General features: G+C 39.9%; 1 protein-coding gene across 6 annotated transcripts in view; it reads right to left on the bottom strand.

Moving 5' to 3' along the window:
• Positions 1–27,637, bottom strand: part of TTC39B (tetratricopeptide repeat domain 39B) — an 89,755-nt gene that overhangs the window by 32,103 nt on the left and 30,015 nt on the right. For 4 of the 6 annotated variants that reach the window (XM_060762407.2, XM_060762404.2, XM_067464376.1 and 1 more), the window contains exon 3: positions 710–814. In XM_060762407.2, the coding sequence (XP_060618390.1) occupies positions 710–814 (105 nt within the window). Of the gene's footprint in view, positions 1–709; positions 815–11,004; positions 11,066–11,829; positions 12,146–27,637 lie in introns of those variants that run through there. The other 2 variants (XM_060762405.2, XM_060762406.2) reach the window with 2 other exon arrangements.

Here is a 27,637-nt window from a genome sequence, read left to right as displayed (position 1 = left end):
ACGCCTTACAACTCTTGATTTTGGTACCCAGTCACGCTGGCGAACACACATTTTGGTGTGTCAAATGTTAGACCTGTTTTGTGGTATATTTGACCTGCTGATTTTAAAAAATGGCACCAGTTTTTCCCATCAGCTCTAGTTTTTGAGCTACAGAACATATGCCATATACCAGTTGTCATCTGCTTGCCCAAAGAAAATTATGACAACCATGTATTGTCGAAGGCTTTCACAGCTGGAATCACTGGGGTGTTGTGTGGTTTCCTGAAGATGCCAACCACAAACACCCCATGATAACCATATCTAAGAAGCTAAATCTGATACGGTCTATCCAATGTGATTTTCCGAATTAGTGCACCTCAAATAACCCCAGAAATAAGCCTAAAAACCAAGACACCACAACTTGTTTTTGGTTGGGCTGTGTAATATTATAATGGATGGAGCTTATGCCAGGTCTCTCTATTCTCTGAGTACAAATTAAACATCAAATCTTAAATAAGGCAGTCCAAATTCTACCGAAGTAAAAATATAGGTCACTCAAAGGGGGGGGGGGGGTTAAAGAAACAGTTACCAAATACTTGCTTTGGAACATGAAAAGAAACAGAATACAGCAATGGCTAGCAAATTCAAAGCCTTAAATTAATCTCCGGCTACCAGATGGCATGTCTTACAACATCTTTCTGTACAGCCTTGTGCAAGAAAACGGACTCACCATGGACGCAGCAATTCCAGAGCTTCTGAGAATTTGTTGTTTAGAAATAAATTCAGTGCCATTGAACATTCTTCCAAAGCACACTTAAGATCCATGCTAGTGGCCCTAATAAAGTACACAGTGGGGGAAAATAGTTTAGATTTTATATTATGTTTACACAACCACTTCAGCATTCAATTGCTACAGAACGTTTCAGCTGCTTGATGTTAAAAGATTTTAATTCTCTGTTCTACATACATATATTGTCAAATCTATGTCTATAGATATAAGAAATACACTGAAGACAACATTCCAAGACATTTTACAAACTTGCTGAGAAACATGTTTTTAAGGACATGAGTATAGGGAATAATTGACTATTCTAAAGCCTTTGACTGTGTGGATCATAATAAATTGTGGCAAGTTCTTGGTGGGATGGGCATACCAAGCCACCTTGTCTCTCTCCTGAGGAATCTGTACAAGGACCAAGTAGCAACAGTAAGAACTGACCACGGAACAACAGACTGGTTCAAGATTGGGAAAGGCGTACGGCAAGGCTGCATACTCTCACCCAACCTTTTTAACTTGTATGCAGAACACATCATGCGATGTGCGGGGCTTGATGAATGCAAAGCTGGGGTGAAAATTGCTGGAAGAAACATTAACAACCTCAGATATGCAGATGACACCACTCTGATGGCCGAAAGCGAGGAGGAGCTGAGGAGCCTTCTAATCAAGGTGAAAGAAGAGAGCACAAAAGCTGGGTTGCAGCTAAACATCAAAAAAACCAAGATTATGGCAACAAGAATGATTGACAACTGGGAAATAGAGGGAGAAAATGTGGAGGCTGTGACAGACTTTGTATTTCTAGGTGCAAAGATTACTGCAGATGCAGACTGTGGCCAGGAAATCAGAAGACGCTTACTTCTTGGGAGGAGAGCAATGTCCAGTCTCGATAAAATAGTAAAGAGTAGAGACATCACACTGGCAACAAAGATCCGCATAGTCAAAGCCATGGTATTCCCTGTAGTAACCTACGGATGTGAGAGCTGGACCTTAGGGAAGGCTGAGCGAAGGAAGATAGATGCTTTTGAACTGTGGTGTTGGAGGAAAGTTCTGAGAGTGCCTTGGACTGCGAGAAGATCCAACCAGTCCATCCTCCAGGAAATAAAGCCCGACTGCTCATTGGAGGGAAGGATACTAGAGACAAAGTTGAAGTACTTTGGCCACATCATGAGGAGACAGCAAAACCTAGAGAAGACAATTATGCTGGGAAAAGTGGAAGGCAAGAGGGGCCGACCAAGGGCAAGATGGATGGATGGCATCCTCAAAGCGACTGGACTGACCTTGAAGGAGCTGGGGGTGGTGACAGCCGACAGGGAGCTCTGGCGTGGGCTGTTCCATGAGGTCACGAAGAGTCGGAGACGACTGAACGAATGAACAACAAATAGGGAATAATTTTACTAGTATGTTGAAAATAGATTTTCAATCAGTGTGTGGAAAATTGTAGAGTTTGATTGTTTTGATTCCATAAGCGTTCATCTTCCCCTATAAGAAATGCATTCATTTTGCCTGGTGTGAGATTGCCAAACCAAGCTGAAACAAAATGCACTCTTGCTTTTGCCATCAGGCACAGTATCAAGGGGGGCTGGAAGGTCATCTCCTATCTCTCGGGATATATAGGCAGTTCCTGAGTTACAAACATCCAACTTACCAACAACTCAGTTAAAAATGGGGGTGAGACAACAGCAAGTGAGAGAAATCTACTCCTAGGAAGGGAAATTCACTCTTGAGTTACCATGGGAAAAGATGTCTCAACTGAAGCTTTCTCACCAATCCTTGTTTCCACAAGAAGCCACATTTCTCAATATCCAATTATCATAAGGACAAAAAGTGAGGTGAACAAGGGGCACAGACAGCAAAACAAATTTTCTGAACAAGGGCACAGACAGCAAAACAAGAACCACAAGAGTGTTAACATTTCCCTATTCCATCCAAAGCTTGTGTGTGTGTCTGTGTGTGTATGTGGCTGGAGTAACACTTTAAAAATTTACCTTTTCCAACTTACATACAAATTCAGTTTAAGAAGAAACCTACAGAACTTATCTTGGGGAAAGTCTATATAATCACTGGGAACCTGGATGAAAGACAAGTAGTTGAACGAGGTTCACTTTGTCTTCCCTTCCAGAAAATACACACTATTCCAAGGGCTGGTGAGTTGTGTGTATTTGTTACTATATTCTAAGATAACCTTGAGTAGTATTAGGCCCTTGTAATCTTTCTCAGTTCTCTACATTTGATGAACAAGTAAAATAGATTTTAATAAATAAATAAATGTATCACTGTAGCTAAATCATTTACAACAGACGTTAACTACAAAATGAAATTCACTTATTTGATAGATAAATTGAGTAATTTGGGCACTAAGAAAGCAATTCCAATTTTGGGAAAAAATGAAAAACACTCTTATATTGTACTTGGAATACTTCACTCAACAGCTGTTGCTTGAACTCACTTATAGTCACATTCCTTATTCTCTCCGTTCTCATTTCCACCATCTCTCACAAATATACTATTTTGTTTCAGATCTTTTAAATAAGGAATCCCTTCTAAACAACAATTAAGACAGGATGGGGAGGGCTTCTCCTGACAAGCAAAAACTCACGGAAGTATCAGATTTGCTCCTGTATACATATCTTTTCTTTTGGAGATCCTAATAAATGTTTTCTTCATACTGATATATTTTCCTGGAAACTCTGGCATTACAAACTCTGGAATTCCATTCCTACTTCGATTTTCCTGCTTCTTGGTAGGAGGTTGGGTTGGATGGCCCATGAGGTCTCTTCCAACTCTATCATTCTATGATTCACCAGCCAGTTTAAATTAATCTGGGTATTTTCTAAAATACTGGCAGTCTATTTGCATTATTCCAGCACTAGCTAGATCGCAGCCTCCAGTAAAAAAAAAAAATGTTACAATTGTTTCCAGGAGATTGATTCAACAGAGATCAAGCAAAGCTAAGAGGAATGATTGCACCAAAATAAAATGATGCCATGTTTAATTTGTGAATGTCTCTAAAACACGGTCATACTTTCACTGTAACGTCTAAAGACAAGCGGAGTATCCCTCATCTGAAATGCTCAGAAGTGCTTTGGATTTAGTTTTATTTATTTATTTATTTTTATTCTGGTGTATGTGTGTATATGTGTGTGTGTATACCACATACACATAAATAATTGAGGAACACTTTATAGAATACTTTAAATCAGCAGTTCCCAAACCTTTTCATGGAGCCTTTCTGAAGACTTTTATTTTCCATAGAACGCTAACTCTACCCCTGACTTGTTTAATTAACATTTATATTCTAGATCATTTTATGCTCATTCAAATATATTTCCCAATATACAGGAAATTATATAACATCTACTATGGATAATATCTCAGTATCTCTTTTTTTTTTCATCTCAAAAACTGGAAAGAAAGAAAAAATAAAAAAAGAAATGTGAAAACTCTACATGTGAATCAATAAAATGTTGAAATGAGAAGTCAGTAACTACATATCTGGTAGTACAAAATAGCTATTACAGAGAGTTTAAATAAAATAGTTGGCCTCGTGTGGTTTTAATTTAATTAAAAATTAATTTTAAATTCAAATTTTAAGATTTTTCACAGAAGCTCTACAATGCTTTTGCAGAACCCTACGATTCCACAAAACAATTGGGGAAATGCTATTTTAAATACTTTTTTTCATGAAACACAGTTTGTGTCATTGAGGGCCCGTTATATTCCAGATTATCTGGCAGTGTGGATTCATATAATTCAGTTTAAAGCAAAAAACCTGGGATCAGATCTTGGGATATACATTAGGGTCTATCTGGAAGGGACCTGAATCATCATTGAATCATTAGAAAACAATGGTGTCACTATCTCAGCCACCTATGTGGTCAATTTTGGAATATTTTGAAATTTGGAACAACAATAACAATAGCAACAGCAACAGCAACAACAATAACAACAACAACAACAACAACAACAACAACAACAGCCTTTATTTATATTCCGCACTTCTCCCCTAAGGGACTCACTGCGGATTACAGCATTTACATACATAGGCAAACATTCAATGCCTTTACAATAATATACAATGAGACACACAAACACAAACCAAGGCAGAGGCTTCTCCTTTAATTTCCAGCTTCTGGAGGTAGTGCTCATCTCTGGCTCTGCAGAGGTGCTTTCTCTATTTTTAAGCCGAGGAGCCTGTGTTGTCATCTCCTGATTGTGTGGCCGGCAAGATTGCTTGGAGTGTCTCTTTTGCCTATTCCCGCCGAAGTGGTACCAATTTATCCACTCACATTTGCATGTTTTTTGAACTACTAGGTTGGCAGGAGCTGGAGCTGACAGACTGGAACTCACCCCATCTTGTAGTTCAGCCAACCTTCATATCAGCAGTTCAGCAGCACAAGGATTTAACCCATTGCGCCACCGCGGCCCCTCTTTTACATGGCCATCATGTCTCCTCTCAGCCTTCTCATCTGCAGGCTAAACATGCCTAGCTCTTTAAGATGCTCCTCATTGATCATTTTAGTTTCCCTCCTCTGGACACATTTCAGCTTGTCAACGTCTCCCCCCAATTGCAGTGCCCAGAATTGGACACAGTGTGATTCCAGGTGTGGTCTGACCAAGGCAGAGCAGAGGGGAAGCATGTCCTTCCTGGATCCAGACACTAGACTCCCACCTTTGCAGGCTAAAATGACGCTCAACCTGTAATAATACTAACAACAGCAGCAACAGCAGCGACAATTCCTCAGCGGGCATGAGAGGAAGAAGAGCAAAGTGAAGAAAGCTGCAGAAAATTTGGGACATTTTAAGAAAGATTTTGGATACAAATCTGGGATTATACAATTAAAGTCAAAACAAAAAAAGTGGAAATTCTTAACAGTTCTTGAAGCTTTTTTTACTTTTTGGTTGAGACCAGAGCTGTGTGAGACTAAATGTGAGCCATGGTATTGCCATCTTCTGGTATTTTTAAGACTACAACCTTCCTTTGCTACTTGATAGCCGCAAAACATTACATTTGAAATAGTGTTAACTACATCGATACCTAAACAGGGTTCCCACTTATGATTTGGAAACAGGATATTTCACATTAAGAGGGAATTTGTTCCATATAGGGTGTGTTGCAAAAATGTGTACGGGGCATTTGCAACTATTTAATCACACTGAAGTCTGAACACTTCACTTCTTATGATTTCAAAACAGGATATCTCACATTTAGAGGGAATTTGTTCCGTATAGGAAGGGTTGCAATGATGTATGTGATCTTGTGGTCTACTCTGAATTTCCAAACTACTGTAAGAGAACCATCATGGTAGCATATTTTGAGCATTGGACTATGACTCTGAGGACCATGGTTTGAAATCTTGCTTGGTCATGGAGACCCACTGGGTGACCTTGGCCAAGTCACACTCTCTGAGCCTCAAAAAAAGGCAAAAGTAAACTTCCCCTAAAATAATCTAACCAAGAAAGCCCCATGATAGGATTGCCATGGGATCGCAATAATTCGGAAACAACATAAAGGCACACAACAACAACAAATATAACCCCTTCACTTCTTTTTTTCTTTTTTCTTTTTTTTTGTCGTGTCAGGAGCGACCTGAGAAACTGCAAGTCGCTTCTGGTGTGAAAGAATTGGCTGTCTGCAAGGACGTTGCCCAGGGGACGCCCGGATGATTTGATGTTTTATCATCCTTGTGGGAGGCTTCTCTTATGTCCCCACATGAGGAGCTGGAGCTGACAGAGGGAACCTGCGACCTGTCGGTCTTCAGTCCTGCCGGTACAGGGGTTTAACCCACTGCGCCACAGGGGGCTTCTTCACTATACCACTGATAATCCTGAAATACACTGGAACTCAATAATGACAGGCATATATGGGGACCTCAAATATTGAGGTCTCAAATCATTTAAGGTGTTAAATGTCATTACAAGTACCTTGAATTTGAACCAGAAATATATTGGCAGCCAATGCAATTCATTTAAAGACTGCTACAATAGAGGGCCTCATCATTGCCCTTCAGCAGGCCGGCTCCAAGAAGGTCTCGCATCATCAGCCACTACCAGGCTGGACTCAAGAGGGCCTCGTCATTACCCTCCACCAGGCCGGGCCCAAGAAGGCCTCATCATCGGCCTCCACCAGGACAGGCCCAAGGAGGACCTCGTCATCGCCCTCCACCAAGCTGGGCCCTGGAGGGCCTCGCCATCATCCTTCAGCAGGCCGGGTCCAAGAAGGGCTCGTCGTCAGCCTTCAGCAGGCCACGGAAGCTCCAGTTGATTTGTTGTTTGTTCGCTTTGGTATTGAATGTTTGTCCCTTTATTACTTTTGTTGTAAACCGCCCTGAGTCTCCCCAGGGAGACAGGGCAGTATATAAATTGTTGTTGTTGTTGTTGTTGTTACAATGTCGTACTACAATCAGCAAACTGAGCTGCTGCAATTTGCAGTAGCTGCAGCTTCCACATAGTCTTAAATGGTTGAATTAGATAGAGTGCATCATAGCAGTCCAACATGGATTACTGTGGCTAGGTTATCTCCATCGAGTAATGGCAATAGCTGGTGCACCAGTCAGTGCCTTACACTTTATACAATAGAGACCACTTGGGCCTCCAGTGACATGGATGGGTATCAGTCCTAAACTCTAGGAGCGCTCCCAAGCTCCAAACCTGCTCTCTCATGGGGAGTAGTTCATCCAAGACAATTAGTGACCCAGTTAATGACTCAAGAACCACCCAATGGCATCTCCCTCCTGCTGCTTCATATGGATACTGTACAGCATGGGGGATGAGTTGAAACCCTGTGACACCTCATACCTTAACAGTCATGGTACTGAACAGGAATCCCCAAATGCAACTCTTTGGAACAGGCCCTCCAAATAGGAAAAGAACCACAGAAGAACAATGCCTCCTAATCCCATTTTACAGAACTGGTCCAGTAAGATACTATGAACAATGGTATCAAAAGCCATTGTGAGATTCAGGTAGATCAACAGAGTAACACTTCGGGAGTAGGTTATCAGTTTGAGTATACAGTTGTTTCAGTGCTGTATTCTCAGCTCAAGTTAGACAGAAATGGGCCCAGATAATCTTTTTCCTCCAAGAACACCTGAATGTACTCAAGCACTTTTCCTAAAAGGGAAAATTTGCAAGCAGATAGTAGCTCTCACATACCCCTGGAAACAGAGGTCTTCTTCAAGGAAGGACACACCACCATCTTTTCCAAGGCAGGAGGAACCTTCCCTTAACATACTACCCCATCCACAATAACTGATCCCATGAACACCTATCAAGACAATACTCTGGGAACCTCTTTAGTTTCTGCAAGTATAAAGTCAAGTGTGAGCAACTTCTTCCCTGAAGTACCTGGAGAACAGCATATCTTAACTCTATAGGTGGGTTGGAATATAGTTTTTATCAGTGGTTGTCAACATGTGGGTCCCCAGGTGTTTTGACCTACAACTCCCAGGAATCCCAGCCAGTTTACCAGCTGTTAGGATTTCCGGGAGTTGACCCACAGGTTGAGAACGACTGGTCTATATTCATGTATAGGTCAACATCATGTACAAGTCAAGAGCAGGTTTAGGATCCAAAACCTTTGTATACACTGAGGGTCTTTCCACAGAAGCACCAATGCCACCTCAGATTGTTACCCTGGTTGTTACTACTACTATAGGAGCCCCTGGTGGCTCAGTGGGTTAAACTCTGAAGACCGACAGGTCACAGGTTCGAATCCGGGGAGAGGCGGATGAGCTCCAGCTCCTCATGCGAGGACATGAGAGAAGCCTCCCACAAGGATGATAAAAACATCAAAATCATCCAGGCGTCCCCTTGGCAATGTCCTTGCAGACGGCCAATTCTCTCACACCAGGAGTCACTCCTGACACGACAAAAAAAAAAAAAAACCAAACAAAAAAAACCACTACTACTTTCCCACCAGGCATTCAAAAAGGCCAGAAGCAGCACGATGATGGAAAGAGTGGGTACAGGTGCTGCTTATTTCAGATTCTCCTGTGGCAAATTAAGTTCTTACCTTCACCACTCAGAGAGAATATGATTCCTTTTGAAAAGACTTAAATTACAGTACTAACAATGACTCATGGATAAGTCATCCTAGGCTTTTTGGTTTTTTAAAAAACTAAAATGTATAGATGTATACATGGTATGTGTGACAGGCAGCAGGGGGCAGGTTCACCTCCAGGCTACTCACCTCTAGAACTTTCCAAATGAAGTCTGTGTACACATGCAAACACATTTGTGTGTGGAACAGATATCACAAACAGGAAGAAGACATGACACAGAAGGCAGGCATCCCATTAGCCATATGCCTGTATATGTCTATTTTTGGTCACCACAGAGATTATATTGCGTTTTCCTCTCTCCCTGGGCTTTTTGCAGAACTGCTGAAACCCCTCACTGAACACATGGCCATTCAATGCTTGGAGAGCAGCTGAGCATGCAAATTGCAAAAGCACTTGGTTATGTCCCTGTAGCTACATGGGAAATGATTACATCAGCAACTGAAACTTCTGGATGATCCCTGAGGACCTCAGTAGATGATGTAATCTGTTCATGGTTGACTATAGCAAAATAAACCAATTAACCTGAACCCTCATGCACACTCTCAACCAGGTACAGAATGGCTGTGGGGGAGTAAGATAGTGTGATATGCTGAACCAGGGAAGATTGTGCCCTAAATTTCTGGGATTTCAATATTCATAACCTTTAATTTAAAAAGAAAATAATGTTACATTACTAAATATGATTAACTTTTCTTTCTTTCCCTCACTGCAGTTCTCTGGGCCAGCTGAAAACCTGCTTTGAATGGCATACTAGCCTTCCAGACCATGTTTTGAGAATGCATGAGGAGAGGGAAAATTATCTTTTACTATAGATACTTGTGTATAAGTGGACCTCACGCATAAGGCGATGGCAGTTTTTGAGGCCAAAATTACAGATTTTGATATGACCCCTGCATAAGTTGAGGATCATTCCAAGGAGAATGGAAAGTGCCAATGTAGCTGCTGCTGCCATTTTCCCACCCAATAAATCAAAAAGGCCAGAGGTAGTGTCAGCTTTTCCAATTGTTTCTCTTCAATCTTGCTGTCGCCTATAATAATAATAATAATAATAATAATAATAATAATTATTATTATTATTATTATTATTATTATGGCTAGATGGTCATCTGTTGGAGGTTCTTTGATTGTGTTTTTCCTGCATAGCAGAAGGGGGTTGGACTGGATGGCCCCAGGGGTCCTTCCACTGAAATACTGTTAAGTTTATGTTGGCTAAAATTGTTCATTTTAAATATTGTATTGTTCTTTCTTTCCTTCTTGTACTGTGTGAATTATTCTATTTATTATTTTTATTTATTTGCGATATTTGTATGTCGCCCTTTTCAACCCGGAAGGGGACTCAGGACAGTTCACAATTTACTCAGGCAGGTTCACAGACTCAGGGCGGTTTATGCAAACACTCTCCATCCATCTGTCGGTGGCTCACCCCATGCCTGAGATATATATATACATTATATATAATATAATATATAAACATTTCTTGGGCCACACAAGAAATTTTTGTTTCAAAAAGGGCTCCACGGCTGAAAGAGTTTGAGAATTCCTGCTATAGGCAATTCAGGATGTTTTGGAAAACTACATTCTGGTCTGTATTTTAGCCTGAATGGTACTGGTCAAGTCAGTCCACAAAGTCTGAGCTCCTCAAATATTTTCATACAACACTAGTATTACTTTAGCACTTTCTTTAGTGACAATAATGCTGTGTGAGTTCTGTAGCCCTCATTACATAGAAGAAGACACACACAGAGGTTTGTTGATCTTTAAACCACAACAAAGAGACCAAACAATTGTTACAGGACCAATTGCACAAAAAACTGTCTATCTTCCAGTAATACAGGTTGAGCATTCCTTAACTGAAATTCTAAAATCAAAAAATGTCCACATGTGTAAATGAGATAGTGACATCTTTGCTTTCTGATCAATGTACACAGTTTGCTTCATGCACAAAATGATCAAAATATTATGTATATAATTACTCTCTTTATGTACAGATATGGAAATAAAGACATTCCAAAATCTGAATAAATCCGACATCCAAAACACATCTGGTCCCAATAATTTTAGATGAGGGATACCCAACCAGTATCAAACATTTTCAGCAATAACAACATACCTACATGCAAACTTAGTATGTCAATTAAGAATAACAGAAAATTAAGAATAAAGCTAAAACAACAAAAGCAGGCTTACATTAATATTGATGAACAGCTCTGAAGGAAAAATTCTCACAGCTCAACTCATGTCAGAATTTCTTTAAAGGGAAGAAAATCCCGTTAGCACAGGATGCTACAAAACCAGGCCAGATGTTCATGGTACTGGGACTGCGTCATTCGAAGGTTGGCTCAGATCCAGATTCATGATTAATAGTTTTTCTAGGGCTTCATATAAATTACTGGGGAATCACAGGAAGTTTGTTATACCTGAAGCTTACGTAACCATTACAACAACCTCGAATAATATATATATATATATATATATATATATATACACACACACACACACACACCCCCCTACCTATAAGTATTATCTCAGTTTACTATTTTTTCAGACCACAGATTCATAATGAATAAGTGAGACCACATGCAAATAAAACCAAAAATATCACAATCATTACACACTCTAAAACTATCATTTTAGAGTGTGTAATGTATCTAACTACAAACAATTTTATTTTATGTTATGACCGTTTCACAAAGAAATCCCAAATATACACATCCTACAGTATTCTGCAATCTACAATGTCATTCATTGACATCACTAGGCGCACACTGACAAGGACAAGAAACAGTTCAATAAGGCAAAAGAAAAATAAATCATTTCTGAAATAATTCAGAATCTTAATCTTCCCCATAAATCTGCAAAGACATGCTGGACCTGCACATTTCATTACAAAGCATTATACATGCTTTAATAACTAACCACACAAAGCTATTTTTCCATAAAATTATTGCAAATGCAGTGATTTATGCAAACCACTTTAGAAGCTAATTAGCAGACAAGACATAATATACTCACAGAATTAAATTAGGTAACTTTGGATGAATAATTGCAGTTGCTATAGGAATCTATGCCTCTTTCAGATGTGTATTGTTTCTTCTAGACACATAAAAATGAACAAAAACAATTCCAGAGAATATTCCATTTCCTTGTTCTATTCCACTGTCCCCACAAGCTTATTGCTTATCAAACTGGAAAATATATAGTTAAAAGTTGAGACGGCAGGAGCTGTCATCACGGGAGTCTTCCATATCAGAATGTAAAAAGAAATGTCAGTTGAATTGCTGCAGCTAAAGCACTGTTGGTAGATGATGCCTCTGCAGGAAGAGGATGCTGGGAGATTTTCACAATCTGTGCTGCAACCTAATTCTAATCCATCCTCGCCTAACTACAAAAGAAGAAAAATGGAGACCAAAAGTAATTCAGTGAAGGAGAGGGGGAAAAGGAAAATTAGCTCAGAATTGTGTGCTTCAGTTATTTTGAATCTAATGAAAAGGTGAGGCAGCCTAAATTTATAGTTTATCTTAAAAGAACAGAGAGCGAGGAACGCTGCTATTCAGAGATTAATTGCTTAATGTTCTATAGCTTTTTATAAACTGAGAACACCAAATGTCATTTGAAAATTCAGTCTGCTACACTTATTCCTTACATTTTCCTTGAACTTAAAAAAACATTTCCCTTCTCTTTCGTGCCATTTGGTACATGCTCTAAACACGCATGCTTTGCAGACACTGTGAGAGTCACTGAGGAATTGCCACAGATACTGTGGCTGACAATGACTGTTATAAGCAATACTCTAAAACTAAAATATAAGGTGGCCAATAAAGTTTTGTACTGGGAATATAAATATTATGTCATTAATATGTGAAGAATAAAGTCAAAATGGGTACATTTTAAGCCACCTGAGCATGCAAAAATAAGGAATTTGAGTGAAAATACTGTTTTGAAGTGTGTGTGTGTGTGTATAAATTAAAAGACAAAAGTATAATTGAACTCTGTGATTGCACATTGTGATTATTTACGATGTCTAATCAGAAATTTCTCTTCTGTTCAAAAGAGATCCCTTCTAGATATGTGGTTATTAGATTGTGATCAAGATGAATATGAATAGCACAATTTGGATTACAGCTATGGATACATTGGCTCATGAGTTTGCACACAGTCCACCACCCACATCTTTACTGCTGCTGCTACTGATTGTTGTGTGTTTTCCAGACTGTATGGCTATGTTCCAGAATCATTCTCTCCTGACGTTTCACTCACATCTATGGCAGGCATCCTCAGAGGTTGATGGATCTGTTGGAAACTAGGCAAGCGAAGTTTATATATCTGTGGAACGTCCAGGGTGGGAGAAAGAACTCTTGTCTGTTTGAGGCAGGTGTGAATGTTGCAATTGGCCACCTTGATTACCACTGAATGGCCTTGCAGCTTCAAAGACTGGCTGCTTCCTGCCTGGGGAGATGTTCATGTCTGGAATTCCCCTGTTTTCTTAGTGTTGTTCTTTATTTACTGTCCTAATTTTAGAGGGTTTTCTTAAAATATTGGTAGTCAAGATTTTTGTTCATTTTCATGATTTCCTTCTTTCTGTTGAAATTGTCCACGTGCTTGTGGATTTCAATGGCTTCTCTGTACAGTATGACATGGTGGTTGTTAAAGTGGTCCAGCATTTCTGTGTTCTCAAATAATATTCTGTACCCAAGGTGATTCATCAGCCGCTTCTTGCATCCAGAGCTTGGAAAATTCCAGAATATAATAAAGTGCCATCCATGACTATGCAATGGTGGAATTATGCTTTGAGTCCTAGAATCTTATCTTGTTGTTGCTCACTTATGGGTGGCTTTGGAATCTTATGTTTATTCTTCTTACAAGAAATCTTCTGAGCTTTGATTGAATCTCTGGAAATGGTACAGGACATCAGCTCAATTAGCAAATATGGGAACAAGACTAAACCCAATGTGTTGGCATTGTAAAGTAGAGAAAGGCTGGCATGCACACATGTGGTGGGACTGCTTAAATGCAACAACTTTTTGGGATAAGATCATTTTTAAAATGGGGAAACTTTTCAAAATAACAATTCAAGTTAATATGGAATTTATGTTGATGGCAATTACAGGGAATAAAAACATTGCTGCGAAGAATCAAGACCTATTTAAAGCAATGATTTTAGCAGGAAAGGCGGTAATAGCCTGACGATGGAGAGGTGAAAAAAAAAGGAATATGGAAAATTGGAATAACTATTTATTTGAGCAGGTGCAATCAGATATTATTGCATGTATAACCCAAGAAGGTTCACAAGAGGACAAAAGAGAAAAAAATTAAAGAGAAATGGGCAACTTATATGAAATTGGCAGAAGAAGGGGAAGCCAGCACTGCGGTACTTAGCATCATGGTACCTGTCATCATATATTTTTAGTCAGTTAAATTCTTCCTTTCCTCATATTTTGTTTACCTTCAGACCTCTCTTGTGTGAGCTTTCTATATTGACAACAGCATTTACTATCTTATCATTTCCCAACTCTCCTTTATTTCATCTTATCTTTATTTTTCTATCATCGTTTCTGCTTCTTCATGCATTGCCACTTGTGTAACTCTAGCCATTATACCAATGCATTTTAGAAAATATCTAGCAGTTGAAGTAAGGAAAAATGCAATATATGGTCAAGGAATTAAGCATTTCGAAAATATTTACGTTTTTTGTATTTTCCCTTCCTTTGCCTTCACAAAATTGTGAGTGTGTGCATGAACTTGCCAAGTCTTTAGTTGTATTAAAACGAAAAGCTTATTTTAAAATACAAGAAAAAAATAGCAGATTAAAATATTGGCCATTTTGAATACCTCTGAGGAGACTACTCAAGGTGGTCACATGAGAAAACATATTTCGTTGAACCTCTCTCAACCACCCAAGTGAGACAGCACAGTGTCAGTTTTGTGGAAGTATGTAAGACTTAAAATAATGACAGTCTTTACACTTCATGGAATCCAAGAGGAATAATATGTTATGAGTGGAATAAATATTGTATAGGTATGTGTATATGTACACATTGTCACACTCAATTCCTGTTCCTTTGCTCATTCCCTCTATGCCAATTTTTATTTCCTGCTTCAACGTCCCTTCCAGGATCCCAGCTGACAAAAATAAGATGGCCATCCAGCTTCTGCTTAAAAACCTCCAGAGAAGAAGACTCCACTACTCTAAGGCAGGATATTCCATGGTTGACCAGGTCATACCATCAGTTGGGATATCTTTTTCTACAATTTGAATCAATTGCTCTGTGCCCTTGTCTCTAGAAAAGTAGAAAACAAGCTTGCCCTCTCATCAATGTGCCATCCTTTCAAATACTTATTTTTTTGTATTGTCGAAGGCTTTCATGGCTGGAATCACTCACTTCTTATGGGTTTTTTCGGGCTATATGGCCATGTTCTAGAGGCATTTCTCCTGACGTTTCGCCTGCATCTATGGCAAGCATCCTCAGAGGTGAGGTCTGCTGGAAACTGGGAAACTTATTTTTTTTATTATGTCCTCTCTCAAACTTTCTTTTGTCTATGCTGAACATGCCCAGCTCCTCATTGGGCTCAATAGCTATATCGAAAGCACATATTTACAAATGAAGATTTAGTAAAGTTTGCAATATTTTTAAACATTAAGTAACATTAGTGAATAAACAAACCTGATTTTGATATAATATACAATATTAGGCGTTAAAAGTAGTTTCAAAGCATGATAAAATGCAAAACAGTTTGCTATATGCAAATAGTTACATATCTGCAGATATTTTTTGACATCTATTCCTAAGACTGGCATGTGAGAAGCCGTATCCAATTACTATTTCCTAGAGCAAGCACACACCACATATTACCCCAAAATATAATTATATACAGTAACGCCTTTACTTAAGAAAGTAATTCCATGACTATGTTCTTAAGTCAAAATATTCTTATCTCAAAGCAATTTTTCACATTTAAATGCATTGGGTTGCTATTAATCCGTTCTGGCATCCTGAACACCACCCCATTTTAATGTGTTTTTAAATAAGAAAATGTACTTTATAAATTATAAATAATGTATAAAATGTTCAAAGATAAGCAGTGCTTGGTTTCATACAACCACTGCGACAAGAAGGACATTTGAGGCAACAAAATATGTGTTGGCCACTGTGACAGCAAGGCAAAAAAGCATCATTTTCATCATATTGTAATGCCAGCCTTCTTTCTTTCCTCTCTCGTTTTTGCTCTCTCTCTCTCTCTCTCTCTCTCTCTTTCTCCTTGAAGCAAAACATACAGTACCAGGAATAAAAAGCACACAAGTGATCTAACCCAAATTTCCTCAGTGGACAACAATCTCCCAAAATGGAGAAGAGCACGCAGGCAAAGGCACGCAGGTTAAGGAACTGAGCCACAAAGTACAATGGCTGCTCCAGTCTCCTGGAAACCCTGTATTCACTGTTTAGGCTGCGGCTCTGCTACATACACTAGGGTGGACTGCAATATCTGGAGTGGAATCTCCAGATTGGATTTCTCCCAGAACATTCAGGGGAAGCAATCACATGGAGCTGGAGTTTCTGCATTGCATGAAGAGCCAGAGGTACTCCAGCTAGGAATCCAGTCCAGGTTTTGTTTTTCTCTGCTTTGCTGTTAGAACTGGGTTAGGGGGCAAAGTGGCCTTTTTTGCACTGTTCGTAGGTCAAAACAGGATGTCAAAACATCACTCTAGGCTGAGTGAGGATTTGTAAGTTAAAATGTACTTATGTTGGGACATTCGTATGTTAGAGGTTCTACTGTATAATCTACCTAATTAATAATTCATTCATTACTTTATGAGTAACAGCTTACTAATGTGTCAATAACTACTTATTTCTTTAAAAATTTAAAACTAAAAGATGGTCCAAATATCCCTCCAAATGAATGGTACCCCAAAATATTTTGGAAATATTTTGTGTAAATACTATGCAATACCCTCCAAAACTAATACCAACAATAATCTTTCATTACAATTGCATCATCTTATAAAGCAACAAAGATTTTACATTAAGTTAAAATGAAAGGTTAAAAGTAGTCTACTTCTTAAAATCTTATCATACTTAATTTATGGATAAAAGCTGCAAGATGTTTATATCCATATGCCTTTTTATTGAACAGTTGTACAATATAATAACTTCTTTATGGCTGTCTGGGCAGGGGGTCAAACAATCCCACCACCTGTCCCTCTAAAATAAAGACTTCACTGGCATCTATAGAACGTTTGAGGAGATGTCTCTCTATTTAAACTTTCGCTGCCACCATAAACCAAATGAACAGGATCCCTCTAGCTGGTTAAACTATTAAAATTACTTCTAGGACCACCCAAACACTGTGTCTTTTAAAAGGGCTTCTTTGAAGGAAAACAAGTTGAGGTTGAATGAAAAGACTATAGCCACAAACTGGCACACTGGACTCAGGCTTAAGTTTCAAAAAAACAAGGAAAGTTTATTTAAATATAGTACAGAATGAAGTGAATGCAGTTTAATAAGCTTGGCTGTTACAGATAAAATGTTCTTGTTCTTGTAAGCGTAACGGTTACATGAGAATGGTTCCTTCTTGGTTACAAATATAAAACCCAGCTATTCCTTCTCTAAATAGCTGTACCCAGTTTGCCACAGCTCACTTGGCTGGCAAACTTCAGGCAAACTGCCTATTCTAATCACGAACTCCTAAAACTGTAATCCTGCTCTAACTCTAACATCAACCAGACTAACTCACTAAAACAGCTTCTTTCTTTCCCTCCAAACAGTCCAACTCCGCCCCCCTTTAACAAACCAATCCTGGCTGCTCCAAGGCTGGCTCAGGCCTAGGCCACTCCCCCTCTCTGAAATGGAGTTTTCCCTAAACTAAGATGGCTCCTGCTGCCCTCTGCCAGGCCTTCTAAGCTGAAACTAACTAGCCTGTCTCTCCTAGGCCCTGCCACCCAGGCTGGCAAGGTAAGGGATCTTCACATACAACACTACAAATAGATGTTTTAGAAACAACTGTCTCTGAACAGAAGGGATCGTTCTCTGATTAATCTGTTTGCCCGCAATCAAGGGGCATGAAATACATTTATCTTTGAGCATTATTAAAGAATTGTTACTTTCATACTGTGGCATTCTCAAAATTGTAACAAGGCTTAATCACAAATAAGTTCTAACCGAACTTGAATAAAACAAATACACTCCATGTATAGAAAGATTTTGGACTAAATTGTCTTTGTGGCCCCTTCCAACTTTCAGATTCTGTGATTTTCTATGAAAAAAACAAAATTAAAATAGTGGTGGAAAGGGTGATATTTTTCTTTTTATTAAATTCAACCAAGTCAAACATCAGTAAGGTAGACAATGACAACAAACATTAAGATGCTGATTATTTAAAAAAACACAGCAATTACATTCCTGGACAATTATAGACCAGTCTCCAATCTTCTATTTCTGAATAAGCTACTTGAGAGTTCAACAGTCTCCCAACTCCAAGGTTTCTGCAAGTAAATCAGTTTTAATCTGGTTTCAGGCCTGGTTATGGCATAAAGACAGTTTTACTTATCTTGCTATCCCAGCAAGACATATACAAAGAACCAGACAGGAGGTGACTCTCAGAGTGGCAAAATTCCTCGCAGTGGTAACAAGGTTGACAAAGAAACAAACCTCCAATAGGGGTGTTACCTGAAACTAAAAGCCTTTTAGGAAAGAGGAAAGGCTTGAATGAAAGTCACGCTAAAACACTGTTTTGTAACATCTTCATAAAAGAATATTTACCTCATTTGTAACCACCAAGCATTTATACTTCTGAAACCATCATGCTTTTGTTACGAAAAGGAAACAAATAAACCAACAGTTACTGTTTTACTTTAAGCAAAGTCTCTCTCACTTTCTAACCTCTACTTTAAAGGAGCAGAAAAAGTGGCAAAGATATTTCAAATACCCTTGCCTGACGGATTCATTCGTTTACATTGTATGGTGGCAGCAGAATTAAACATTGCTTATATTTATTGGTGGGATATCAAAGAAAGGTGGGATATCTCCAAAATAGCTGGCCAGAGAAGAGGGAGTCCTTTTGCAGTAGGCTAAAACCTTTCCTTTCAGACAGGCCTTTAAATAACAATGTTTTTAAAATTGAGTCAGGGGGTGCTGTGTTTTATGTAGTTTTATTTATTTATTTATTTATTTATTTATTTATTTACTATGCTTATATACCGCTGTATCTCAAGCCCGAGGGCGACTCACAGCGATTCACAAGGAGTAAAGACAATAAAAACAGCAATAGTTGTAAAGAACCTCCGCCTCTGGTAATGAAGCTGCCACCCAATTGTAGAGAGACGCTACCAACTAGTGAGGAAGCGCCTAGGTTTAGGAGAGAGGAGCCACTGATTTGTAAAAGGCTCTGGTATTAAAGGCTCTGTTTGTGTTGTGAGGTAATTTTGGTAGAGTGGGTGCACAGAACGTAAAATTAATGGAGATGAGGCAGTTTTAAAAACCAAAGAGAACAAGTTTATTTTTAAACAAAGCGTATGGTTGCAGTATGAAGATGTTAAGCTTGGCAAATACTTGATGGTTACATGTAACTTGGTTGCGATACAATTCAGACTTTCGATGTTACAACTTATGAACTCTTGCTGTGGTGAAGCGCTTTATTAACCAGTGTTCCCTGCAGTGAATAGTCTCTCTCTGTTTGATCTATACTTGATCAAATCACAGATCTCCAGTCTTCCCCCGACTAGCAATCCTAACAAGCCTCTGTTAGTTCTTTCTAACTAAAGCAACTAACAAGGTTTTCCCCTTCAGCTTCCTAGCTGAAGAAATCTCTACTATTCACGAACACTAAAACCTGACTCTTCACTACTTCACTCCTCAGAGTCTAAAAACTGACTCTGCTGCTCTCTCAGAGTCTCCCCCCTTACTGACACTAACTGTCACTTTTTAAAAACCTTTTCTCTCTAAGCTCCTCCCACCTCCTCTTCTGCCTCGTTTCCATGGTAACACATTTCTCACAGCTAGGCCGCTCCAGCCTTAGGGCAACCAATGCAAACAAAAATACAGCTATAAGCATATCACTATAAACACTTCTGTACACCTTCCCCCCCAGAAAAATTATTTTTGGACCATTCTCAATCCCGGAATGGCAAAAATAATTCCACATATTATCCAACAATATATACATACACACCATTTCTGAAAGGCAAACATATTATGGTTAAATACATTACAATTTATACATACATACAAACCTTTAACCTTACGAAATTCTAGATAAGGCGTCTGCAACTATGTTCCGTTTACCTGAAACATGTTTAATTTCAAATGTAAAATCCTGTAAACATAAACTCCATCTCAACAATTTGTTATTCGTACCTTTCACATTATCTAGCCATCTTAATGGAGCATGGTCCGTTTGTAAGGTAAACTTTCTCCCCCACAAATATGGTTTTAGTTTTTTAACTGACCAGATGATGGCATAGCATTCTTTTTCAATTGTTGACATACTATATTCATTAGAATGCCATTTTTTACTTAAAAACAAAATAGGTCTGTCCTCACCCTCTACATCTAACTGGCTTAGGACAGCTCCTAGCCCAGTATCTGATGCATCACATGTTAGAATAAAAGGTTTATCAAAATCTGGCGCCATTAGGACAGAATCTGATGTAATGGATTTCTTCAATTGATCCATGGCAGTTTGACAATTTGGAGTCCAAATTACCTGGTTCGGGTTCTTCTTTTTGGTAAGATCCGAAAGAGGGGCTGCCAAATTACTAAAAGATGGAATAAATTTGCGATAGTATCCAGCCAATCCAAGGAATGTCCTAACCTGTTTTTTTGTTTTAGGCACTGGCCACTGGTGAATAACTGCCACTTTAGTAGGGTCAGGTCGAATATGACCTCCTCCCACTAAATGTCCTAAATACTTGGTAATATTGTATCCTATCTTACACCTAGAAGCTTTAATAGTTAACCCTGCTTCTCTCAACCTGCTTAACACCAGATCCAAATGTTCAAGGTGAGCTTCCCATGAATCGCTGAAAATCCCTATATCATCGATATAAGCCACGCAGAAAGACCCCAGCCCACTTAAAACTCTGTCTACTAATCTCTGAAATGTGGCTGGACTATTTTTTAGTCCAAAGGGAAGGACGGAAAATTCAAATAACCGACTTTGGGTCCGGAAGGCGGTTTTGTGTTGATCCTGTGGTGCCATGGGCACTTGCCAAAATCCTTTAGTCAGATCTATACTACTAATAAAGTTGGCCTTCCCCATCCTTTCTAGCAGATCATCTAAACGTGGCATAGGATAAGTATCTGTCTGGGTTACTTTATTTAACCGCCTATAATCCACGCAAAATCTAATTGTCTTGTCTGGCTTCTGTACTAACACTATGGGTGAAGCCCAAGAGCTAATTGATGGAACAATGATACCTAGGTCCAACATTTCTTTAATCTCCTTTTCAATACACTCATTAATTCTCCCCGTGACCCTGTAGGGTGGAGATACTATAGGAGTTGCATCACCGGTGTTTATTTGATGCTGGACTCCCTGGACCTTTCCTGGCAAATCTGAAAATATGTCTTTATATTTACTCAAAACTTCCACAACCTCTCTTCGCTGTGGTTGGGACAATTCTATGTTCATTTCTACTCGATCCAAATTTTTGTACTGTTCACGATCACCCTCCCAAAAAGAGAAGGGACCGGATTCTTCTTCCGAAACAACAAAACATACATTAGCAGACCTTCCAACATAAGTCTTTAACATGTTTACATGAACTCTTCTTTCTACATTGGAATGTTCATCATAAATATCATAATTTATTTGGTTGTGCTTCCTGGTGATCTTCCAGGGTCCCGACCAATCCAATTGAAGTTTGTTGGTTTTGTTGGGAGATAAAAATAAAACTTCATCTCCGATGTTGAAGATCTTTCGTTTAGCAGTAGAATCATAATAGTCTTTTTGTCTCTGCTGAGCCGCAAGAAAATGTTCTTGTGCCATGTCCCTAGCCAGTTGCATTGTTGATTGAAGATCCTTTAAATACTCCGACACTGGAACTGGATCTGTTGCCGGACTTTCCTCCCAATATTCCTTTATCAGGTCTAATGGACCACGAGCCTTCCTTCCATATAGCAATTCAAATGGACTGTAGCCAGTACTGTCATGAGGGACGGTCCTGTAGGCGAATAACAGTTGTTGCAATTTGACGTCCCAGTCGTATGGCTTCTTTTGACTGTAAGACTTTATCATTTTGACTAAAGTCTTGTTCAGATTTTCAACTAGTCCATTTGTCTGTGGGTGATAAGCTGTTGAAGTCAGGTGTCTGATTCCACATAACTCAAGCAATTTCGACATAAGTCTGGAAGTAAATTGAGTTCCCAAATCCGAAACCAATTCTCTAGGATAACCAGTTCTTCCCCAAATAGATAACAGTGCATTTGCAATCGTTGTTGTCTCGATGTTAGTTAGAGCTACAGCCTCTGGATATCTTGTGGCGTAGTCAATCATGGTTAAAATGTATCTGTAACCACGTCTGCTTGGCTTACAAAGAGGACCCACTATGTCAATGCCCACTCTGTAAAATGGTTCTCCAATTATCGGCATAGGGATCATAGGAGCTTTAATTTTATCCCTTCCAATACTCAATCTTTGGCAGATATCACAAGACTGGCAAAACTCTTTGATCTTCTGGAACATGCCAGGCCAATAAAAGTTCTTAGTGATTCTCTTTGTGGTTTTCCTCACACCCAAATGTCCACCTTGAGGGTTTTCGTGTGCCACCCTCATCAGCTGTTCTCTAAAACTTTGAGGCACTACAATTTGATTACATGTCACTGATCCTTCTGTTGACTTCACATTTCTGGTTTCTCTATATAAGACACCATTCTTTAACACAAACTCGGAGGGCTGTCCTTTTGCCGATACTGTGGGGTTTTGAGCCAAAGCGAACAGAGGTTTTAGAGATTCATCGGCTCCTTGTTCCTGCCGAATTTCTCCAACTCCTCCCGTCTTCTTAACAAGCTCAGCAACCGTAGCGCTGGATTCCGGACTCTCATCCCCATCCTGTTGTATGGCAAAACACATGGCTTTTTGATCAGGGCTTTTGTTATTATATTCTTCCTCCTCACACGTCATCCTCCAGTTTTCAATCTTCTTAGCCAGATCATTTCCAATTAAACATCTGTATGGTATGTCAGGACTGACTGCAAAATCCCACATGCCCTTCCATCCTCCATATTCTATTGGCAAAGTCACCACTGCTGTTGGTATCGCAGGTCCCAAACCTTTTAATCTTATTTCAGAGGTAGGCCGCTGAAATTTCTGAGGTATTATTTCTGGATGTACTATACACACTTCGGAGCCTGTATCTCAAAGTCCTTTTACGTCTTTGTTGTCAATGGAAATGGATTCTAAGTAATCTTTAGATGGGTTGTTTGACAAGATGAACAAACATTGTTTCTCTTGAGGCTCTGATTCTGAACTCTCCTTTGACAAAGTATCTGGTTCTGCTTTTTGTGTTTCTTTTACTTTATTCACAAAGAGGGTTGTTTTCTCTTTTCTTAACAGGGGACATTGATACTTTATATGGTCCCACTTTCCACACTGGAAGCACCTTCTTTTTCCCTCAGGAGCAGTTTGTCTGGTTACACCCTGCCTCCTCCAGGTGGTGTTTTCTATGTCAGAACCTTTTTCTTGCTGTGGGCGCGTTTGTTGTTGGTAAAATGGCTGCCTGTTTGTTCTTTTATCACTTGGCAGATCTTCCCTTTTGAATCCTTCTTTTAGGGTTATTATTTGATCTACCATAACCGCTGCCTCTACTATAGTGGATGGTTTGCGATCCTGAATCACCCAGCGAATATCATAAGGCACTAATTGAAAAAATTGTTCCAACTTTAAAAGTTCTCTCAGCTGTTGGTAATCTTCCACCTCAGACGTCCTTAGCCAACTATCAAACAGTTGAGACAATTTAGAGGCCACCTGAGCAAAACTTTGGGTTTTATCTCTCTTTAGGGTCCTGAACTTAAATCTGTAGAATTCAGGAGTTAATCGAAACTCTTGTAGAATTTGTTTCTTAAATAAATCATAATCTCCATAAGACACCTCAGGCAAATCTCCATAAATCTGTAAAAGTCTTCCAGTTATCTGTGGCCTTAGATATATCATCCATTTTTCCTTAGCAACCCCAAAATCTTTACAACATCTCTCGAAAGAGATCAAAAATTTCTCTACATCGTCATCCTTGGTAAATTTAGGGAATCTCTTTATCAAATCTGGGGTATCCACTCCAGATCTCCCTTCCTGGATGTCACTGGATGTTTGAGACAAAGCCAATCTTTGCTTCTGCAGCTCAAATTCCATTCTCTTCAATTCTATCTCCTGTTCTCTCTTTCTGTCTTTCTTCAAATTCTCTTTGTTTCGCCTCTCTCTCCATCTCCAATCGTTTCATCTCTAGTTTGTACTTATAAGCCATTTCTGACACAGGCCCTGGCTCCGTTTCCACCTCAGAGCCCGAACTTCCTTCTTGGTCTCCCTCTGTTTCCTCAGCAAGCTTTCTCTGTCGCCTGGTAGCCATATTCCAATAACTTTTACCTCACAACTTATTCTTAAAATAGTCTTAAGGCACTTGATCAGTTGTTAAACGTATCCCGTCATCTGCCACCAAAATTGTAAAGAACCTCCGCCTCTGGTAATGAAGCTGCCACCCAATTGTAGAGAGACGCTACCAACTAGTGAGGAAGCGCCTAGGTTTAGGAGAGAGGAGCCACTGATTTGTAAAAGGCTCTGGTATTAAAGGCTCTGTTTGTGTTGTGAGGTAATTTTGGTAGAGTGGGTGCACAGAACGTAAAATTAATGGAGATGAGGCAGTTTTAAAAACCAAAGAGAACAAGTTTATTTTTAAACAAAGCGTATGGTTGCAGTATGAAGATGTTAAGCTTGGCAAATACTTGATGGTTACATGTAACTTGGTTGCGATACAATTCAGACTTTCGATGTTACAACTTATGAACTCTTGCTGTGGTGAAGCGCTTTATTAACCAGTGTTCCCTGCAGTGAATAGTCTCTCTCTGTTTGATCTATACTTGATCAAATCACAGATCTCCAGTCTTCCCCCGACTAGCGATCCTAACAAGCCTCTGTTAGTTCTTTCTAACTAAAGCAACTAACAAGGTTTTCCCCTTCAGCTTCCTAGCTGAAGAAATCTCTACTATTCACGAACACTAAAACCTGACTCTTCACTTCTTCACTCCTCAGAGTCTAAAAACTGACTCTGCTGCTCTCTCAGAGTCTCCCCCCTGACTGACACTAACTGTCACTTTTTTAAAACCTTTTCTCTCTAAGCTCCTCCCACCTCCTCTTCTGCCTCGTTTCCATGGTAACACATTTCTCACAGCTAGGCCGCTCCAGCCTTAGGGCAACCAATGCAAACAAAAATACAGCTATAAGCATATCACTATAAACACTTCTGTACAAATTCCATACAACAATGACAGTTAACTTACACATTTTCCATTAACAACTAATAAACAATCCCAATACACAACTATTACAAAAAAAACAAAAACCCATACCCAATCGCCCTATCATTCATGCATGATCCAAGTTCGTCGTCCATTGTTCCATTCCTATGTTTGGTTACCAGATTGCACTAAATTACTCAAACGCCTGCACAAACATCCAGGTCTTCAACTTTCTTCGGAATGCCATGAGAGATGGTGCCAACCTAACGTCTGTAGGAAGGGCGTTCCACAGCCTAGGAGCCACCACCGAGAAGGCCCTATCTCTCGTCCCCGCCAACTGTGTTTGGGAGGCCAGCGGGATCGAGAGCAGGGCCTCCCCGGAAGATCTCAAAGTCCTGGTGGGTTCATAGGCCGAGATGCGGTCAGTTTAACAGATTTTAGCATGATTTTATTGTGGTAACTATGTATTTTAAATAAGTCTGTGTTCAATTCAATTTTAATGTTTGTATGTTTTGGGTTTTAAATTGTACAAGTTAGTTTTTAGCATTGTTGGCTACTTTGAGTTGCTTTCTAGAGAGGTAAAGTGGGATATAAATAAATATACTAATAACCACACAACTGAAGTTGACAGATTTTTTCTTATCAGAATATAACATTTTAAGTTAATTACACTGAACATGCAGATGCCTTTGAGAGTTTCACTCCATCTGTAAAGGCTGCAGGTTCTTTCAATTACATGCTATCCATGAGATGAAGATTTCTAGAACTGGCCAAAAGTAATTCACACTGCCAAGAAGCAAATGCTCAGTCAATGCAATCTGAGAAATATTAATTTTTAGCAACACTGATATTATCTATTTAATACTTATTATTAAATAATAAGTATTTAATACTTATTAAATACTTAATAAGTATTTAATATAACTATTTAATATAAGTAATATTAATATAAGTATTTAATACTTATAAAGTATTAAAGCCCCCTCGATGGACTGTCACCTTGTCGTGGTGAGGGGGCTTGCGCGTTCCAATGAACCTGTAGGCACAACAACTGGAGTCGTGCACTCCCAGGAGTGGCCGCGGGGGAGGTTCCAGACCAAGCACAGTCCGAAGACCCAAAGACCTCAACGGCGGAGCAGGCGGAGGATAACATGGCACATGTTACAACGGCTGCGAAGGCGGAAGAAGGCTGCAACAGACTGAGAAGCCACGGTCATTGTGTTAAACTACATCACCAGTGGAACCTCACTCTGTGAAGTCTGTGTGTTGATCAGTTGTGCACTGACCTCCACACATTAAAAAAACCCACGCACAGGCGTCTTCCAAAGAAAACAAAAACCAAGCAACCAAAGTCCCATGGCGATCAGCGAGTGGCGACGGGGGCAGGACTGTGAAATCTGGAAGCCCCTAGTCACAGACTGGCACATGGGCGGTGAGTACGGACTCAGTCGTTCTACCTCAAGGTCCGAGGCAGTTGAGTAGTTCGGCAGCTGTATCCGTGACTGAGCAGCCCTATTGAGGACCCACTCTGCTCACCCCACATGGGGAGGGGGCTAGAAAAGGTGCCCTAAACATAGTCTGCCTCACTTATCCCTGACTGGACTGCCGCGTCCAGTGGGGTCACCACCCTGCGGCCAAAAAAGGAAAATGAACTTCGGTACGTGGAACGTACGGACTCTGATGGACAACAGTGGCAGTGAACGCCCCGAACGCAGAACTGCCATCATTGCAAGGGAGCTGGGACGATTCAACATCGACATAGCAGCCCTTCAGGAGACCCGGAGAGCAGGAGAGGGACAGCTGAAGGAAGAAAAAGGAGGCTACACCTTCTTCTGGAAGGGACTGCCCGAAAAAGACCAAAGAATGCACGGAGTTGGCTTTGCCATCAGGAATGATCTGGTGAAACATCTGTCCGAAGCACCCACTGGCATCAACGAACGACTCTCAACCCTCCGAATCGATCTTGCCAAAAACCAACGGGCAACCATCATAAGTGCCTATGCACCAACACTAGATGCTGACGAAGACATCAAGGAGAAATTCTACTGTCATCTGGATACCGTCCTATCGGAGATACCTAAGGAGGACAAAATCATCCTCCTGGGGGACTTCAATGCAAGAGTCGGGCGAGACTTCGACCTGTGGCCAGGGACCATCGGAAAAGACGGGGTTGGAAACAGCAACTCAAATGGCATCCTGCTTCTCACCCAATGTGCAGAGCACAACCTTGTCATCACCAACACGCTCTTCCGCCAGAAAAACAAGTTCAAGACATCATGGAAGCACCCCCGGTCAAAGCATTGGCACCTCTTAGACTATGTAATCACACGCGCCAGAGACCGCCGTGATGTGCTCCTCACAAGAGCCATGACAGGTGCTGA

The sequence above is a fragment of the Anolis sagrei genome, chromosome 2 (assembly GCF_037176765.1).
Source record: "Anolis sagrei isolate rAnoSag1 chromosome 2, rAnoSag1.mat, whole genome shotgun sequence".
NCBI classification, from domain to species: Eukaryota; Metazoa; Chordata; class Lepidosauria; order Squamata; family Dactyloidae; genus Anolis; species Anolis sagrei.
The sequence above is the reverse complement of the archived record's forward strand: the minus strand, read 5'-3'. Positions and strand labels throughout refer to the sequence as shown.